General features: G+C 46.7%; 1 protein-coding gene across 1 annotated transcript in view; it reads right to left on the bottom strand.

Moving 5' to 3' along the window:
* Positions 1-14,182: 14,182 nt before the first annotated feature.
* The window catches only part of SLIT1 (slit guidance ligand 1), a 167,781-nt gene continuing 161,245 nt past the window's right edge, over positions 14,183-20,718 (bottom strand). The window contains exons 32-37 of the mRNA XM_003787301.2: positions 19,472-19,709; positions 17,762-17,892; positions 17,183-17,337; positions 16,024-16,312; positions 15,238-15,449; positions 14,183-14,421 (exon numbers count right to left, since the gene is read on the bottom strand). Of these exons, the coding sequence (XP_003787349.1) occupies positions 14,183-14,421; positions 15,238-15,449; positions 16,024-16,312; positions 17,183-17,337; positions 17,762-17,892; positions 19,472-19,709 (1,264 nt within the window). The remainder of the gene's footprint in view (positions 14,422-15,237; positions 15,450-16,023; positions 16,313-17,182; positions 17,338-17,761; positions 17,893-19,471; positions 19,710-20,718) is intronic.

Here is a 20,718-nt window from a genome sequence, read left to right as displayed (position 1 = left end):
TATCTCAAATGAAACCCTGAGTTTTTTTAATGTCTCCTCTATATCCCATGAGGCTTGGGTTTTTTGTTTGTTTGTTTGTTTTGGTTTTTTTTTCTCTTTTTAATGTCTTTGACTTTGGCTATTCAAGAGCTACCTATCTTAATGAAACTGCTGAGTGTGTATGTTGGCAACCTTTTCTCAGCATTAAGTTGCACAAAAGCATTAATATGTTTTGAGTAGGTGCATTTAATCTTTAAAAATGCTTTTATATATAGTTGTCACTGGATATTGTTTTTGTGGTGACTTAAACAGCTGATGTTTGCCAATGTCAGATGTACTGATACCTGTACATATAAGGTGCCCCCTTGGCTGCATATAGACTACCTTGTAAGGTGCTTGGGTTAGGTTAGGGAGAGGTATAAGATAGTAAGTGGGAGGAACTTTTCCAGTTCCAAGTTTATAATTCATTCCATTACTTTCCTAAGTCTTTTTCATTTTTAAAAGCTTATTTCAAGATAATTGCCTTCTCTCCAGTTCTAGGCTACATATAAGAAAAGGTACCAGTGTGTATGTATTTATTTTATACACCTAACAATGCAGTGGGTCATCTTCAAAATCAACTTATGCTTTACAATAGTGACATTTAAATAGACTGAGATTCCACGTAATTAGGACATGTAAAAGCTTAGAATTGTTTTGACATTTGTTGAATCTTGTTTTTGATTTAGTTAATTTTGCTAATAGAAGACTTGAGGGCCAACTCTGAAAGGCCCTTTACATCTACAACAGATGTTAGCAAAGGTGTTTCTCCAAATCAGACTTGGTATTGAGTCAAGTCTCCCCTGACTTTTCTTCCCTTGCAAAGACCTCCTTCCTGGAGCCATCTTCATATGGCTCACCACCAGAAGCAAAAGCAGTCTATCCCACATTCCAATTCCAAATCAGAAAGCAGTTCTGCTCCAGGCTCTGCACTCAGTGAAGTGACTGTCCCAGTGTTGGAGCTGGAGTTGGTGACCAGAGGACATTGGTATTCCCTCTGTGTTTCAGGGGAGCTGGAAGATGCCTGGAAAGCAATCAGTGAAGTGCTGTTACAGCTCCCCCAGAGCTGGGCCCTCTTTAGGAGACCCATGTTCTATCCTAACAGGCTCCCTGGGTGTATAAGGCTAACACGGAGACCACTCCATCATTTGGGGTTTGAAGCCTTACCTCTAGCACTTCCTCAGATGGGTAGCAGTCTTGCAGCAAGAAGGCCACACACCTTTGTTCTGCTCCTGAGGCTTCTTGTGTAGGAATGTTATTCAAGTCCCTTAATCAGTGGTTGCTAGCTGCTTGGGTTCTTTATTGAAGACTTTCCTGTAGTCTTCAGCTATGGGTTTCACACCTCATTGTTTCTATAGTATGGATAAAAGAGGTGCGCTTAGTCACCCCTTCATATATGTGGTGCTTTCTAATGGGATCCTCTATGCATCACATACTGTGCAGGCAGGTTATCACTGTTCAGACAGGCCATCAATAAAAGGCATCACTTCAAGTCAGTTACTTTGTATTGAGGTTTGGTCTCTTTCCTGCTTTGTGGTGATTCTGTGGTGAGAGCAGAAGCTGCCACTCTCATTTATGGTCAGTGTTCTTATTGATTAGTGAGCCTACAAGCCAATTAAGAAAAGATAACACACACTGATGCAAGTTGGAGATGCTGTAGTGTTGCCATCAGTAAGTCTGGGTTTTGTCACAACACTCAGGACGGGGCTGAAATGTCCAAGGTGCTGGCCAGTGGCCCAGGGAACCACAGCAACTCCTTTTGGTTTTAGGTCAGCCTATACAGGCTCCCTTTTGGCTTCCAGATGATCTGTCAAGGGACTGCAAACTGTGAGCTGATCGTTTTGTTTGTGTAAATAAAATTTATTGAAACATAGCCACACCCATTTGCTTATGTATTGTCTATGGCTGCTTTACCACAAGGGCAGAGTTGAGTAGTTGCAACAGAAACTATGTGGCCCACAAAGCCTAAAATATTTACTGTCTAGACCTTTCAAAAAAGTCTTCTGCCCCCTTTTCATAATAATCCTTTTCAGGAATAAATCTCCTGATTTTTCTTCTCCTTTCTCCTGCCTCTTTTGTTAAGTTCTGTCCTCTTCTTTCCTTCCCCTCCCTCTTTGTCTAAATTCTGTTCGTTTACATTTCCTTATTTCTCTTTGCTACAAAGGAGACATGTTATATGTTATACTGAAGTAACACATGGACTGCCATCCCTTATAGTTGAGCTATCTTAGCACTACATCTTACTTAGAATCACCCATCACAGCAGCCAGAAGGACCCCTTTGAGCTCAGGGCTCAGACTTCTGAAGTTAATGTGGCTAGGCCTCTCACTTGGCTTTAATCAGAACTGACTCTGGCTTCACTTCTTTCTTACTAAAGTAAGCCAAGACTTTTTTTCTGTTAAAATTAGTTGAGACTACCTTAATTGGACTTCTAGTCCTTTGAACATCACATTTAGATGTGGAAAATGTATTTTCACAGAGTTGAAACAAAGTCTGATCACAATCCAAAGCATTGTTTATTCTTGTATGATAGTTTTGGTTGGCTTTTAGGAAAATAAAAATATGTTGACACTGATATCTTTTCAGTCATATACTTTCACAATTTTATAATAAGGTAAGTCAACAAATAAAAAATAAAAGCTTTTGAAGTGCTTTAGGAAGAATGATTTAAAAAATTGGAACATGTTACAACCTGAGTATGACTGAAAAGTTCTGGATTATATCTTTGGATCAAATCCAGTCAACTTCTGAAGTATTAAACTTCTCCTTGATCCCAAAACTCAAAGAAACGTTTCTATGCTATTTTTCAAAATGAAGTTGAATGTCATGTCACTGGAAAAAATTTGGTCGGTGGTCCCAAAACACTGATTGTTTGATTTGTTTTGAAGCAGATAATTAACGTTTTGAATTCTTAGCTATTATTATGTCTTCATATGGCTTGATAGCCACTGAAATACTGGAAATTTTTAAAGTAGGAAATTGTGTTTATGTGCCAGTCTTCACATCCTAGCAGTAAGTATTCTTCCCATGCTTGCTCTCAAGTCCTTTTTAGAGGAAAAAAATAAAAAGAGTATTTAAAACAAGCAGAATTATGGGAAGTCTTGTGAGACAGCCTTCAATATCATTTATCCCTTGAAATATTCTAGCAGAGTCCTATACTCTGCAGTGGAAAGATTGGAAGACTTAAATATCCAATCTCTTTCCTTCCTTTATAAATAATCATACTTGAGCAGAAACTCAGAGCTGTGCTGTCCTCAGGCCCTGGGACCCACCCTGGGCACTTTATGGATGATAGCCTTGCTCAGGCTTTTGCTCCTGGGATTGAACCAAGGCCAGTCAGTTCCTTCCTTTACCACCTCTCTGTCTGATCTTCCTTTTCTCAGAGCCTTTGTGGTTGACCTCAGACTTTAGTAGACATCCTTTGCTCCACCCTTCAGAGTGGCAGTTGTACAGTTGTGCTGTCTGACATTCACAAACACAGAAGCTGTCTCACCTGACTTAGACCATTCCATGTAACATGGGTACTCAGTATGCAAGTCTCATGAAAGTATAGATTACCTATTTAAAGAAAAATAACCAGGTATTCATGATATTATAATATGTCAGGCATAGGATGAATGGATTTAACCTTTTTTGAAAGGGTTATGTTAAAAAAATAAAATAACAGAGACCATACAGGGTATGTGGCCCACATAGCCTAAAATATTTACAATCTAACCCTTTAAGAAAAGATTTACTGATCCTTACACTAGTCATTCAAGATCAAATTGTGTGGACAGTTAGGCACAAAATTTTTATTCACGTAGTCCAGCATTGCAAGAATTCTAGGTTTTAGGATATCTCATGTGTTTATCTCAGTACACAGCTCCTGTTGCACATTATTTCTGAATAATACTTGGACATTTGAAAAAAAGAATATCTCTCTATTTTGTTGGTGAGTTGTGGACATACGGTCATACCTATCAGCATATATGGTTACAACTAAAGTACGAAGTCTTTAAAACTAGAAGCGTAGTCGTCGTCATTTTTATGAATCATAATGAACTTGACTGGTAGAGAGACATTTCACACACAGCAGTGCTGAACACACAATTTACTAACGAACTTAAAGCCTAGAATACTCCCTCTATCTAAAAGCACAGGGTATGTTAGTTTTATCCCAAGTCTTTCATTTTTCTTTTGTATCTAGTATTATTTGCAAGCCTCTCTCTCTCTCTCTCTCTCTCTCTCTCTCTCTCTCTCTCTCTCTCGGCTCTGGTCATTACTTGTAAACATAAATGGCTAGCCTTTGCTTGTTTGAACCTCAAGTCCAGTCCACACGTTCTCTTAAACACACCAGCATGGCAGTCGCATCTTGTTGGCACCAGCAGCTCTCGATTGAACAAATTCAGGACTCTCCTCATTTTGAGGAACCATCTTTGCTACCTTGCCCTGACTCTTCCCTCTCCTGCTTCTGCACCAGCCCCCTTCCAGGAGGCATCTTCTCTGGGATGGCCCCCTACATCCAGGCATGTCTCAGAACACATAATGTGTCGCCTTTGAAGCATTTTTTTCCTTCCAAATTCTCTATTTTCCTTCTAGTATTTAGCCATTGGGTCCAAATGCTATTCAATTTGTCAGCTTTTTCTCACCCCAGTTTTCTGTGATCTGCCCCTTATATTTGTCTTGTAGTTAAAGCTGCAATATCTGAGAGTTAGTAGGAAAGAGACTATACAAACAATATTTGCATAATTTTGTATATTTGTACCACACAGGTAGGGATTATTTTTAGAGCTGCTATAGCTTAAGGTTATTGATTTCACTGGTGTTTTCTGCATTTTAAATAGTTCTCGGAGACTGTGTTAGTGTCTGTGGTTTTTAACACATAACAGTGTATATATAATATTTATACACACCACTGTGGAATTTATTTCACTGTGTAAATAGTGATATATTCCTGTTCAAATGCTTCTATAGAAAGTATTTATTTTAACAAGAAAATTAACTATCAAAAGGGCTTTCCAAAAAAATGTTCTTTCTAGCCACCCATACTTACCCAGCTACCATGCTCAGCAGGTCAGCTCCCAAACAGCACAGTTAAGGTAAAAGGATGTGGCCTTGAAACCTTGCTTTATTGGGGCAGATGTATAAGTGCATCTTCCCCCTGTCACCCCATCCCACGAGAAGGTGGGACTCCCACAAGAGGAATGGCTGTGCTAGGCATGGCATTAGGGCTCGCCTCATGCAGCCCATTTCTTGCATGCAGTTGGAACATTCAGCTGTACACTCTACCAACCCATGCAGGGAAATGAGCCTTAGTTGTAGCTCCAAGGAAATCCAAACCCATCCTTTGGGATATGGAGAAACCACTGGTTGCCTAAAGAAAGTATTAAGGTGTATGTCTAGTTTCTTCCTTTGCGAAGGGCACCTCTTTACACCCATTTAACCATGGGAGGTAAAAATGTTACCTTCTACACCTTGATATTCATGAGCACCTCAGCTCTCTCTCCTCCCTCCTTCCCCTCCCTCTTGTCCTCTCTCCCTGTCTGAGCAAGCATCAGATGTGGGCCAGTGTCCCTGTAACTGATGGTTACAGAACAAGACCATCTGTTCTAAGATGTGATCAGCTTTACTTCTCAGCAGTCCTGGCCTGCAGTTGAGAGCACCCCTAGGTGGAATGGAACCAGTGCTCTCTGATCATGCTCCTCCCTGGGCACCCCTGTCTGAATCACGTTCCTTGTGCTTGGCTGGCTAGCTGGAAAACGGCAACTCTGGGTCTGCAGCAAGCTTTAGCATTGGAACTAGACTCGAAGGGGTTCTTGTCATCCATTAGAACCATAATTTGCATATTTCCTATGGCCTCCCTTTGTTTTTTCTAAACAAATGATGAGGACACTTGAAGAGTAATGCTGGAGAATGTTTTTCTAAGATATTATTTGTAAGCAAATCTGATTCTAAGAGAAAATGTGAATGGGTAACTAGATGCCAGGGAATTTAGCACTGAACTAGACAGTCAAAACTTTTTCTAACTTTGCAGGAAGAAATAAATTTTGCTCTCATCTAAATGTTCACAAGAAGTAATGTAAATAGTTTTCTAAAAATATTTATTACATGTGCTATATACGGATTCATGTTCTGAGTGATGTTGGTTTGCATTGTAGTATTGTAGAAGAATATATTTTGAGCAGTGGACTTCTTTCATAACACAGTTCACGCATGGGGAAAAAACAAAAACCAGCAGGTTGAGAGCTGTTTGGGGCAATTGATCTGTAATGTTACATCAAATCTAAGCTTTAACTGCCCCCTCTTCTCATCTGGTTATGTTATATATTATATATGTATGTATATACAGATATAAGATAAACTGGTCAGTGGTCAGTACCCAGATCTGCAGAGCAGATTTCCAGGTGTTCTTTCTGATAACGTTGCCCATAAGCAATAAGATCCTAGATGATTACATTTATTCTGGGGCCCGCATTGGCCCTTGTCTCAGAGGATAGGGTGGGGGTAGAACAGCTCTTGCTAAGACCTCTTGCCTTTGCTGGAGAGGTTGCTGTACTTGAATTTTTGCTTCTGTTTGTCTGCACGCTTCTTCATGTCATAGAACTCTAGCAATGGAGGTGAAGTCTGACACATCAAAATTGGAGATATAGATTAAAAAATAGCAGTTTTCCATGAATTGGTAGAGTTTCCATAATCCAGTTGAGGCAAAGCTCATTTGGCTATAGAGTAAATTCTAAGAACTTTTTACATGAGAAATTTAAGTGAGCCAGGTGTGGTGGTTCATGCCTATAATCCTAGCACTCTGGGAGGCTGAGGCAAGAACATTCATTGCTTGAGCTCAGAAATTTGAAACCAGCTGAACAAAAGCAAGGCTCCATAACTACTAAAAATAGTAAAAGTAACCAGGCATTGTGTTGGGCACCTGTAGTCCCAGGTACTCAGGAGGCTGAGGCAGGAGGATCACTTGAGCCCAGGTATTTGAGGTTGCAGTGAGCTACAAGGATGATAACACCACTGCATTCTATCCAGGGCAATAGAGCAAGACTCTATCTCAAAAATAAATAAATAAGATGCTTTTTAAAGAAAGAAATTCAAGTGGCCAATTAAATGCCTTTTTTGCTATTTTGACTTATCTTTAAAAGCTAAGCCCTTTCCTCTAAGCCTCCTGTGTGTTTGGGCTTAAAATATCTAAAGCCCTTTCATGTCTGGGGCTAACCCATTAGGTCCATATAAAGATGACAGTCATTCTTCCATTTCTCTCAGCGTGTCTAGTTCAGCAGATTGCTAAAGTTGTTTCGCAGCCTCTCCTTGTGACCGTCCTAAACTTTGTGAAAAAGAAATACCCCACACCCAAATAACCATTAATAGAAGTAATGTAGTTTTTTAGACTTTTGGAATATGTCTTCTCTTTTGTATTTATGATGGTGTTTGGAATTTTTCACTAGTGATTTTTTAGGTCGAAGTGGGTGCATTAGAATAAAACTTTCCACTGCTGAGCCAGAAAGCAAGCAAGAGGAAAGAAATTGACCTATATTGTACCATTGGGAGGTGACTACGTCTTAGGGTGGGGGGAGGGGCATTGTAGATTATGTGGGGGTAAAATGGGATTCTGGCCTGAGGCTCCCCAAGTCCTTGTATTAAAAATCCCCTCACTAGCCTCAATCTCAATATAAGCCTGCTGTTTACCCTCAGGGAACAAGTAGTTTTCAAAATTGAGCTCCTCCAAGGTCATTGGCCAGTGCCTGTGTGTCAGCATTGGTCATCTTTGTGAACTCATGGCATTATTTTCCCATGTGTTACAATATTAAGAAATTCAACCCCAACCTGTATGAAAAGCACAGCCCAGGGTCCTAATTTAGGCTAGAGTTAATGCCTTTGAGGGGCTAGGGGGTCATAGGAGACCCATGCAATTTAACTGAAGCTCAGGTGCCATGTTGGATTTTTATTCTTTTTTAGGCCAGGACCCTTCTCAATGAGTTTAGGACAGGGGCTGCTGATCCAGCTGTGGATTCAGGGAGCTCTAACATGAATCTCTACCGTTCCTTTAAAGGTTTTTCTGGTTCCTTCCAGTGTTGTCATTGCCGAGGTCAATCTTGTAGTTGTTCAGATGTGCTCCTTTTTGCTGTCTTGTGAGTCTTAGCTAGTGATCCAGAAGCCCAGTACAGGGCCTTCAAACGCCCTGACCCCTTCCTGGTACCAGGTATGTGCTCCTGGCCTGCATAAAGATGGTCTTTCCAAAAGCAGTGAAATGAGAAATTCTGCAGAAGATAACCCGGAAGATCAGTGTGAACCCCTTGGGCCTGGGTCTCCACTATGTTAGTGAGTGTAGGAATGTACTGTGTCTTTAATGGATGAAAATTCAATGTATGCTGTGAATTTGTTGGTTTGAAACATTGAAAAATTTTCATTAGACAATGTTTACATACCTCACCTGAAGAACCTTTGAGAGTGTATATATTAAATTTAAAGATATATTAAGTTGCTTTAAAACAATATGTACAGCTATAAAAGTTGGAGTTATTTTAACTTTAAATATGTACCAAGTCTCTTAAATATTGAAATCTTGTAGACTGTTTGTGCTTCTGTGTTTTACTTTCCTATTAGGCCATGTAGGAAACTGTGTCGTCGTTATTGATAAAGGGGCCCTCACTGAAATCCAAGCTTGGAAGGATTTCCTATGTTGTTTCAGATTCTCTTGTTTGGTTTTGAGGGATGGGATGTGGAGCCAGAGGATGTGTGGGAGGGGTTTCTCTAACGTTGATACCTATTCCATGAGCTTTTTCAAGGCGCTTATTTTATTGCAGCGTATTAAACTTCTTTGATATTAAAGTGTGTGTGTGTGTGTTATCACTGGAGAGGGTACAGAATGCACTGGAGTCAAATACTCACCTCTGCATCCTACACAAAGTCGATGAGTTGCCAGAAGGAACCAAAAAGCAATAATTCTGTCCCAATCAGATGTTGGGGCTTAAACATTATTGTTTGCTAATCTAAGTCATAAATCATTTTGTAAATTATGCCTAAATTAGGGAAAAGAAGAAAACAGTCGGGTAATGCTTGGGCTTCTCATGGCAAGGTTGGAGAGGTACCCATGTTTCAGCAGCACAGGGAGCAGTGCAATTCAAGCTGCTGACCTCACCCCCAGGCCAGGCGCACCCCAGCTCTCTGTAGTCCCTGCTGGACTGTAGCATAAAAAGCCCTTCCATTTGCTAGTCTGTGACCTGTTTCAACTCTGTTTGAGGAAGGTCAATCTAAGGACCCAGTGGGCCAGTGATTTCTGTAGAGCAAGGTGTTATTTCACTGACAAGCTGGTCTGACCATCGCTGTACAGAGAACTACAACCCACAGCTGGCTGTCGGGCTACCCCTCTGAATTGGAGTCTAAAAGGTCACCTTGTTTCAAATTAGGAGTTTTCATTAAGATAGACCTCTTTAGGCTCGATGCTTGTGGCCCAAGTGGCTAAGGCGCCAGCCACGTACACCCAAGGTGGCAGGTTCAAATCCAGTCTGAGCCTGCCAAACGACGACGGCTGCTGCAACCAAAAAATAGCCGGGCGTTGGGAGGCGGAGGCAGGAGACTCGCTTGAGCCCAGGAGTTGGAGGTTGCTGTGAGCTGAAATGCCATGGCACTCTGCCCAGGGGGACAGCTTGAGGCTCCTGTCTCAAAAAAAAAAAAGGATCGACCTCTTTTACTCCAGTGTTCCTCCTATAGTAAAATAACTAGAATGCTGACCCAGGAGGTGTGCCGCAGGCTGTCCAGAAAATATCCAGCCATTGTTAATACTGGTTTTCATATGACATGGACAGCCTTTGTATATATACAGTAGAGCCTCCATAGTTGATCACCTCCCTGCATTGATAACCTCCTTAAGTAATTTGCATGGACCAGACATGCACCACATGTACTTACCAGTACAGTAGGCCTGTTCCTTATGTTGACCATCTCCATATGTTGACTAATTTGTTCAGTGCCTTGGATGGTCAACCTAACAGGTTCTACTCTGGGCTTTTATTGGAGGTTTTTTTTTGTTTGCCATTTCTCTTTGCTGAGGATTTCCTTTTTACAGTGAAATTCGCCACTGACTTTAACTCAAAAGTTGCAAACTGGTGGCTCACAGATGTTTCCTTTATCACAATGTTAAAAAAAAAAAAAAACTTTAAAACTGTGAGGGCTTTGTACATTAAAAAAGATGTTCTGACAAAATTAGCTCATGGTAAGAATCAGCTGGCACTCAGATTGGAAAATGTGCCCATCAGGTCACCATAAGGCCTAGGTCAGTTCCCATATGTCAGTTTTTCTTTACAGTCAGGGAATCTGTCTCTAGACCTGCTGCCTAGTTTAAAGTGGCAATCCAATGATGGGCAAGGAGGGCGTGTGCCTACCTGACTTAGGTAATACACTGGCCACTCCTGACCTTTGGGCTCACAACACTATTTGAACCCATTTTATCTCTTGCACTCTGTTCTTTACATTTCTTCCATAATCCCTAATTGTTCTGAAGGGACTAAAGTTATATCATTGGCTATTTTTGAGGTGACCCATATGGTGTGGCCACTGTGATCATTTTCCAGTGGGAAATCAGTCCATGTCTTGGCATCAGAGGAGGGTCAGTCAGGACCCTTTAATACTATGGACCTTGCCCAGCCTGTCTGTCAAGACCTTGCCTCACCCAGACATGCAATTCCTGCATCCTTCAAAACAGATTGCAATTTTCCACTCTGAAGTAGTGATAGAACCACTACAGAAGTATGTTTCCCTCCTGTCTCCACTGATGCCTAAAAACCACTGTCCTAGAGATAGGAAAGTAAAACTTACTGGACCTCTGAGAGGCTACACACTTTTCTAATCTGTTGCCCTGATACTCTGGCACCCTCAGAGCCAGGTTCAATGTGAATGTGGCTTTGCGTACAAGCTTACAGAACGTTGGTATCAGGGCAGACACTTGAAAGAAGGAAGAGCAGCCTGCCCAGCTCTGCCTCACACTGAGACCCCAGGAAGCTGTGTCTTGCTAGGCCCCAGAGCCCCCTTCCTTCTTCAGGAAGAACAGAGGGGCCTCCTCTGCCACTTTGGAAAGAGCAGAGTTCCAGGGCAGATATCCCATATGTGCGGCTTCTTGGACCCATCTCTGACTTGTGGCCAGTGTGTTGTCAACCCAGAAGCCCTTGTATCCTGGAAGGGAAAATGCTGGCTCACCTTTGGCGGAGAAAAAGAGACCAACAAGACAGGTTCTGAGTGAATCAATGTCATGTTCACATGGAAGACAACAGACAATATCAACATACTCTAAAACCACACTTTTAGGGAAAGGACAGGTGTAGCTCCCTCACGAGCCTATTCTAAACCAGTCTCTAAAAGAGTTGACCCAAACGATTACATAAACCCCCAAACAAAACATGTCACAACCACGTAGCATCTGAAAATCAAAGCAAGACACTGGAGGTTGACTTTAACATATAAAAATACTATAACAAAATGAAATACAAATATATATTAGAATCTGTAAGTATTCTGTATAAAGAGATACTTTCGCGGTTAGGCTAACAGCAGGCAAAGAGGAGACAAAGTCCAGCCTTTTCCACTTCCTGATACCTTCACGGGGAGCCACAGCTTCTGTCACCAGTGGTGCTACCAAAGCAGCATCTCCCTCAGGACTTGCCCTGTTGTGTCCCTTCATTACATGTCACATGCAGAGCAAACTGAGGGTCTTTACCAAAGCAGAGCAGGATATGAAGAGGACTTCTCAGAGGGATGGCTTCGCAGTAGCCTTCTTCCAGGATTTAGTGAGCCCTAGTGTGAGCAGGCCACATGACACATGGCTCATGTCCTTAGTGACTTGCCGGCTGGTGGCCATGTTGGAGGAGAAGTTGGTCCTGGGGCCACGGTTCTCATCTCACCTTCACAGTGGGTCCCACCACCAGCCTCCACCAAGGGGCTGCACGGCTATGCTGAAGGCTGGGTGTGGAGCGGTGGCCCTAAGCTCCCAGGTGCTCCCTGGGAACACACTCCAGCCGCTCACCCCCATCACATAGTGAGGGGTGAGGGGTGAGAGGTGAGGGCATCACCCATCTCAGTGTCTTCTCACCATCCACAGTGGGAAGAAGCCTCTTGCCAGTCAGTGCTCTTCAAGCCCAGGGCAGTTGGAAGCAGTGGTGGCCCAGGAAGCTACCTGTCTCAGGGTTGGTAATTCCCAGAGCATGTGTCCTCAGGGAGGGGACAGGCTAGCTGCCTTGGAGCCTTTCTGCCCTATTTGGCTGATGCAGCCTCTCTCCAGGATCCCACAGTGGTGACTCAGAAGTAAGAGGGATGCTATGCAGCCCTGGGAAAAGCCAGGACTGAGCTCCTCCTGCTCAGTCCACTTGTGGTGGGGGCAGGCTTTGTGGCCTTGCTCAGAGGTACTAGAAAACACAGCCCAGTTCCTGGTGAGGGGCAGATCCCACCATGAGGACCCTCCCCCAACCAGGGCCCTTTCTGAATCACAGGGGTCCTGAGAGTTATTGGCTTGAATCCCAGTGTAATGGAATGTTCCAAGCTCCCACAGCACAGGAAAGCAAGCCCTCCACTAATCACCCCTAAAGGCTCCCCTTGTTGCCCACATGGACTAGGGCACAGACACAAGGTCCCTCCAACCCCACGTGATAACACCCTCAACCTTGCTTTCTGGTTGAAGGTGGAGGGAGCCAGGAAATGGACATGCTCACCTCCTTTGCCTACCAGGACTCCCCCAGGGACACACCCTGATGGGGAGACATCTGGGGAAAAGGACTGTGATTCCTTTCAACCAGCTTTCTATTTGGAATCAAAAGTCATCTCTCCCCATTTCACTCTCCATGGAAGAGAAGCCTTGGTGTTCAGTCAGTCATGTACTCAGTGACTTCAAACACTGCATCCTTCATTGCTAGCAGGTGGGCAGCCATAGACCCTACTCCGCTCAGCTTTCTCCCAGGGATCCTGGCTGCTCCTGCGATGCTCTGGGGTTAGTTCCCAGCTGTCCATCAGGGAAGAACACCTATAGGGCCCAGCCCCGAGTTAGGCACATAAATACTTATCGATGTGATTAATGAAAATGGGTCTTCTAATCCCCCCTCCTGAGAGCACCGTGGGAGCATCTGCGCTGCTCCTTTGGTCATCCCACCTTCCCATGTGACAGCCGAGGAGCCCGAGGCCCAGGAGAAGAAATTTTCCCAGAGTGATAAAGCCAGTGGCAATTTCCTTACACCTGGCCCACTATCCCTTCTGCTGTTCCTTACAGGCCTAAAAAGGGCTCTGGACTCATCAAGCAGCCTGGGCCTCCACACCCTATCCCTCTGCTGATGACTCACTGACAGTTTCTGGCTTGCTGGTGGCTGGGAAGCCCAGAACCAGTGCCCCTTCTATGGCTAGTATCTAGAGGCTGGTGATGGTTAGTCAGCTGGAGCCAAGAATCCCCTGCCACCCCAAGCAGCCCCAGTGGCTGTTTCCTCCATGTAAGTCCCTCCTTACACTACACTGGTCATCCTATAACATTAGGACCCAGAGGCCTAGTTCTAAGAGCCACCTCCACCCTTTGCCTTGTTTCCAAGCAGTTGCTTCAATGCCATCAGTCAGCCCAGGGGACAAGGGTCAGTGCCTTCCTGGCCAGCAGGAGGAGGCCCTTCCCCTGCACAGTCTGGCCTATTGTCAGCAGATGCCATAGCAGTGGAATGAACCAGTCTGGCTTCCCCAGGAGAGGCTGAGAGAACTTCAAGGTTATCTGCAGATAGGCAGGGGGCTTCTGGGTCTGAGGACCCAACTTCAGTCCAGCTTGAGCCACAGGCCTGAGGGAAGGGTTGGCTTGGGAAGGAGTCAGTCCCCTTCTTCAGACCCAGATAGCTAGCAAAGAGGGATGTCACCTTTCTGAACTTCTTGGCCTGACCTCACACACACATTCATTCAACAAATATTTATTAAGTGCCTATTTGTGAAAGGCACTTCCAGAGAGGGAAGTCCGCAGCTCAGGCCTTGACCACCCTTCTGTCCCCAGCTGTGGCACAATTTGTTTTCAAAAGGCTGCTCTGGCATCACCTATCCAAGAGAGCCTAGCTGCCCAGGAGCCGCCCTGGTGATGGCCTGCACCCCCCAGCCCAGCTGCTGGCATTGTCTCCACTGTTGCTGCCAGCTGAGCCTCCCTCACCCACCCTCACCCCCACCCAGTCCACATCCAGCACTACACGCAGAGGGCACAACCACACTTGGTGGGCTTCTCCACCTCTTCAGCAAAAGAGGTCCCATCGCTGCATTCAAAGGTGAACTTCCTCCGCTTCAGCCGAAGGCCCTGGCAGCAGCCCTGCCCCGGACACGAGCCCCGGCACTCCACCCACGACAGCGGGCGTGTGGTCTGGCAGATGGCATAGCCCCTCTGGACCTGGTGAAAGTCCCGGACAGGGTCCCCCCGGCACTCGGACTCTGGATGGGACAGACACCAAGAGAAAACCTCAGGGCACAGCCACCAACCAGCTGCTGCCCCTGGGGAGGCAGGAGGAGGAGGGTAGCATCCTCAGGGCAGGTCCTCTGGCTCCCAGCAGCCTGGCCCCAGGTAGCAGCCTCCCACCTCCCGCCATCATGCACATGCACACCACATCCTCTGGGGCCTACAGTCCTGTCAGAGGGAAGGAAGACCTTCCTCACAGCCAGGGCCCTCCAGGACATACTGGGCTGCCAGGGGAGGTGGCTGTCATTGCTAGAGTATGAAAGAAGAGGCTGGAGACCCTGGAGGCAGTAACATCACAGAAGGAATTAATGCTGGGGAGGTATGGCCTAGGAGACCGTTAAGGTGCCTGAGTTCTGCTTTCTCCAGCTTCTGCCTGCTCAGCCTTAGCAGTCTGGATTCCAGCAGAAGCATCTTGGTCAAGCAGACTAGGGAGGGTCTGGGAGGGGTCCCCGGGAGGGGTCCCCACCCCTTGGACATCTTGCTGCACCCAGGTCCTGAGGTGTAGGTTCAGCCAGGAACTGTTATCCTGGGTGGTCTCTTCTGTAAGGAGAGAACCCAGCCAGAAGAGGGAAACTCCTGGATAAGGGAGCTGCAGGGCAGGCTAGGTCAGGGGAGATGGAGAGGGCAGGGCTCAGTGCTGGGGGGCAGGGGTGTCACCAAAAGCCCAACAGTGGCTCAGGGGGTGTACGTGAGGACTCAGAGGGGCTGCTGAGGTTGGGAAGAAGAGTCAAGTTGCTAAAGTAGGTTGTGTGGGGGTCCCGGGGAGGGCACATCAGGAGAAGGGCCCTGACCTTGCTCACACAGCTCGCCCGAAAAGCCAGGGTCACACACACAGTGAGCCCCCTTGGTGGCCGAGGCCTGGCAGTGGCCGTGTAGGCACTGCAGGCCCCCACAGGGCTCTGCTGGTACCCCAGCCTGGTTGCACAGGGCCCCTGAGTACCCATCCTGGCACTGGCAGCTGTAGGAGAGCGCATCAAGAGGCACACATTTCCCATGGACACACCTGGAGAGGACAGAGAACAGGCACTGTGAGGACAGGCAGAGCCAAGGTCTACCCAAGGGGAGCCCACACCTCCCAGCCTTGACTTCATGAGCATTGCTCTGTTCCCAAGAGTTAAACAAAAGGAGTACAATGTGATTCTGCTTGTCCTTATGGACCTTTTCATAAACAATAAAACCCTCTGTTGGGCCATATGACCAATATGTTTTTTTAGTTTTTTTGAAACGGTCTCCCTCGTCACCCTGGGTAAAGTGCTGTGGCATCATAGTTCACAGCAACCTCAAACTTCTGGACTCAAGGGATCCTCTTGAGCTGGAACTACAGGTGCCCACAACAACGCACAGGTAGTTTTTCTGTTTTTAGTAGAGACTGAGTCTCGCCCTTGCTCAGGCTGGTCTCAAACTCCTGGGCTCAAGCAGTCCACCTGCCTTGGCCTCCCAGAATGCTGGGATTATAGACATGAGCCATCGTGTCTGGCCCAATTTGGGGGTTTAAAGTTAGTTTGTGAGGCAGTCTTGCCATGTATGAAAGGAGACCTAGGGGATGCCAGGGCTTCCCTCAGTCATCCCAGGCTCACTTGTGGCCGTGGCAGGGCCCGTCGACTGGCTGGTCACAGTGCAGGCCCCCCCAGCCGGCCTCACAGTGGCATCTGGGCCCTGGGGTGGCATTGGGCTGGCAGATGCCATGCAGGCAATAGAGCTTGCGGCAAGGCTCACAGCCAGGCACCACTCCTGGCTTCATCTGTGTCTTGGTGAAGTCCTGCAGCTCATTGTTGATGTACAGATTTCGGATGCAGCCATGGAAGCTGGTGCCATTGAGGATCTGCCATAGGCGGAAGGCCGCTGAGTTCACGTCCACGGGCATCCCTGGGATGAGAGTGGGAGCAGAGCTGGAATAAGTCAGGCTTGAGCCATGCCTGGCACCCACCTTGGAGGTCTGCATGGCAGCTCCACAGTGTCCCCCACGTCTGTCCGTCTCTGCAACCCTAAGCCAAGGTCCTCCCATGCAACCTTAGAAGGACCAGACTGCTTTTCCAGAAGAAATGGAAAAGCTGCTTCCCTTGTGATCAGAGCTGGGTGTCAGGCCTGGCAGTGGCCAACCAAAGGGTAGGGATCTGGGTGCCTGATCCTGAAGTCTGGCTGCCCTTACCTAGGGCTTTCTCTCTCCCTGTGGGACACCAGCCTTGACCTCTCAGAGACCCCAAACATAGCAAATGACCAAGGCCTAGAACTCATGCATACAGCACTGTCACTGCTTTTGTGCTCTACTAGTAGGTGGCAGAGCTGAGATTGGAACTCCAGAGCCCTAAGTCTCAGCAAACCACCCAAAGTGCTAGGATTACAGGTCTGAGCCACAGCACTGGCTGACCCCAAGCAATTGAGAAGCTCCCTCTGGCCCAAAGCCAAGAGGAAAGATATCTATGGTGGGGAAGAGAGCTGGGAAAGTTCCAGGCCCTCCTCTAGGTCAGGCCTTGGACATGACCCAATCTCATTCCTTCTTGGTTAGTCTGGGCCAGGCAGAGAGCAGCCTGGGCTCCAATTGGAGAGGATAACCTGTCATCAGCTGGGCAGTCACTAGGACCCCATTTTCCACCCCCTTGGCATTTCCACACAGTTCAGTCCCTGGCACTAGCTCTCCTGGCCAGCTTTAGGCCAGACAGCAAACGAGGTCACCATGGCCTCATGGAGAGGCCTGAGAAGGGATAGCTGCAGCCTCCACCCAGAGCAGGTCCTCACCTCCCACGTAGAGGGGGGCCTCACTGTTGAGTGTATAGTGTTTGCCAAAGTTGTCCATGGTCATGGGACTGCCACCATCAATGGAGAGATTCACCATCTGGTCAAAGGCAACCAGCTCAACAGTGTGAAACTGGCCATCATTTATCGTCTCAGCACTGGAAGAAGATGAGATCCCCCCCTCAGGGAATGGGCTTTAGTTTGGGCTATCCCTGCTTGGGCCCTTCCCCAGCCAAGACCAAATCTCTAAGGAAGGGGCCCATGGGGACCAGTGACTTGTAGCTTGATCCCTCCCCTGCTCCCTTTCTTAGACTCTCTGCGGAAGGCGGAGAAGTTTGGGGTGGAGGGTCTCCAACTCACCAGTCTGGCACTTCCCCATTTAAGAAGCCCTCATGAAGAAGAGGGATAGGAAGGAGACTGCAGAGGGCCTCCAAGCCAGGCTAGGGCTAAGCCAGACAGTTCACATGCCCCTATCTCACGGGCAGTGCCAGTTCCCTATGGTCCCCATCACCACCTGCCTGGGGACCCCCCCCAGGCACCCTCTAGCCTTGAGAGCAGTGAGGTAGTGTAAGGAGGTCCCACCTGTAGATGGCAGAGCTGGGATAGCTTCCTGGGTCATAGCTGACCCGCACGTGGCCCTGGTACAGCTCAACTGCAATGTGGTCATTGTCCCCATTGTACAGCAGGATCCCGTTGTCTTCTGCCGTGGAGACCTGATGGGTGGTGGCACTTTCTCTCCCACCCATCCCATGCAGCAGCAGCACAGGTGGGCAGGTGGTAGGGCAGGTAGGAAACCCAAGTTTGGAAGAGAGCTGCTGTATGAACTGTGCTCCCACCTGACCACACTGGGGCCATCCCTCCAGGGGCACTGACTGAGGCTGCAGACCCTGGACTGAATGCTGGCCAGGGCCAGGCAGGAGAGGGTAAGAGACCAGCAGAAGCCAGGAGGAGCAGGGAAGAGGCCTCGGGGCAATCTCCCAGGAGAGGGAAATTAGATGGGGGCTGCTCTCTCCTAGGTGTGGGCAGCCTGCTCTGCAGGCCTCAAGAAGCTGGATGTTCAGGTAAGAACTGCAAAAAGGACACATTCAGGAAGGCTCTCTGACAGCAGAGCCACCCAAACCTGGAGAGAGCCACTTGGGAAGTAGTGTCTGTCACTTGGAACTGTGTAAGCAAAGCTGGGATTTTTGCCTTGGGAGAAGATCCCTCTAAAATGCTATAGGAGCCATGGCATTTTTTCTTGCCTTGTCCCTGTCCTTCCCTTTCTTCTGCCCTGTTCAGTACAGATGGGCACATGACCCAGTCTGACCAATCATACCAACCCATCTCTGCGGGCTCAGTGGTTGGTTCATTGGTGGGCATGTGACTATAGCCACGCCAATTAGAGATCTTTCCCAAGATAATCTCATCAGAGCTGGTAAGGAGCAGCACTTTTAAATTGCTAGTGATGGCCCTGTGGGAGATCAGGAAAAACAAGGATGTGCCAGAAGCAATGGCTGCTTAGCATTTGGGAGAGTTTGATTCTCCAAGCAGTCAGGCTGGTGGCTGTCTTGCTGTGGAGAGTGTAGTGGGTAGGATGCTGGAGAGTGACGGGGAGAGGGTAGAATGGCACATGTGAGAGGTTGAGGGGTTCTGAGGAAAAAGGAGGAGAGGACAAAAGAGAGGGGACAAGAAAGATGTGGCATCTGTGATAGGGAATGGAACTTGGGGCAACAGAAGATGACTAAAGAAGGGTTTGAAACTTTCTATCATGTGCTGTGTGATAAAATCCAATTTCCTCTCCCGCCCCCAAAATATCTACCAAAATATCTATATATTTCATCAGTGCTATTGAAGTGGGACTTGCTTTGTTTCCCCCTCAAGTTGATGATGCTCTGAGATGGAGCTGAAGACATGAAAAGAGTAATTTAAAAGACCCCGGTGACATGTGGTTAAAGATACCCTGGTCATGCTCTAGCCGTAGAGAGAAAGCCTGTCTGTAGTGCTGGAGGCAGAGGCCGAGGAGCAGTTGAGACAAGAGATGGCGGGAGAGGGTGGTGGCAAGTTTGGTTTTCTGAATCCAGTTACACATGAGACCACTTCCAACCCGCCCTGGCTTTTTGACTCATTCTTCCTTCCACGGGTGCTTAAACTAGCTCCAGCTGAGATCCTGATACACACAGCTAAGAGTTTTGACTGATTCAGGGCCCTCCCAGCTCCCCTGGGCACCCTGTGGGATGCATTAGATAGTCCAGCCTGAGACCAGAGCCCCTGCTCCCTGACTCCCCTCTGTGACTAGGTCCCCTGGGCACGCACCTGCAGTGTGATGTTGGCCCGTGGCCAGTTCTGCAGGTCGGTGAACTGCAGGTAAGTGTCCCGATCCACGAAGTTGACACTGAGCAACTTCTCACACTCGGGGCCACCAAAGCCTGGGAGGCACTGGCACACGGGCCTGCTGCCCTGGTCCACACAGATGGCCCCATTCTGGCACTCAGTCCCCTCACAGGGGCTCCTGGGGGCAGGCGGGTGGGGAGGGATCTCACAGAGCTGTCCACTGAGAGGAAAGGACACAGGTTGGAGAAGTCAGAGCCAAAGGAAGAAGGGGGCAGAGCATCTTCCTCTTCCACAGGCCAGGAGGGAAATTCACTAAACTTGAGAAAATGGATCCTTAAAGTGACAGAAGATGCTCCGGATGAACACTTTTTTTGAGAATCCTGAGAACCAGAAGGACAGTGGAGATAAAAGTGTGGTCCTTCAACCAGCAGCATCAACATTATCTGGGCACTCACCAGAAATTGAAAACCTACCAAATCTGTTTTTTTTAATAAGATCTCAGATGAATCATGTGTACGTTAAAGTCTGAGAAGCACTTACTGCTCATGCCAATAACTGCAAGGCAGATGTTACCACACCCATTTTGCAAAAAAGAGAACTCAAACTTAAGACACAAGCAGAAAAAGAGGGAAGACTCGAATTACTAGAATCAGAATAAAAAGAAAGAACATAAACAGCAACCTTACAGAAATAAAAAAAAAAATTATAAGGAAATACCATGAACAACGATATGCCAACAAATTAGACAACATAGCTGAATGAAAAAATTCCTAGAAAAACACAACTACCAAAACTGACTCAAGAAAAAATAGAAAATCTGAATAAACCCATAACAAGTAAAGAATTAGTGATCAGAAAATTTTTAAAAAACCATCAGGCCCAGATGGTTTCACTAGTGAGTTTTATCAACATTTAAAGAAGAACTAATGCCAATTCTTCACAAACTCTTACAAAAAAAATTTGTTAAGGAGGAAATGTTTCCTAGCTTATTCTATGAGACTGGCATTACCCTGACACCAAAAGCAAGACATCACAACAAAAGAAAACTATAGGCCACTATTTCTTATGAATATAGGCACCCAAATCCTCAACAAAATACAAGCAAATCAAATCCAGTATAAAAAGGATTATATCCCAGGACCAAGTGAAATTTACACCAGGAATGCAAAGTTGATTTAACATCTGAGTATCAATTAATGGAATACATCGTACCAGTAGAGGATGGTATG

The sequence above is a fragment of the Otolemur garnettii genome, unplaced genomic scaffold, assembly GCF_000181295.1.
Source record: "Otolemur garnettii isolate 467f Iridium unplaced genomic scaffold, OtoGar3 scaffold00021, whole genome shotgun sequence".
In the NCBI taxonomy this organism is placed as follows: Eukaryota; Metazoa; Chordata; class Mammalia; order Primates; family Galagidae; genus Otolemur; species Otolemur garnettii.
This window is presented reverse-complemented; position numbering and strand designations above follow the sequence as displayed.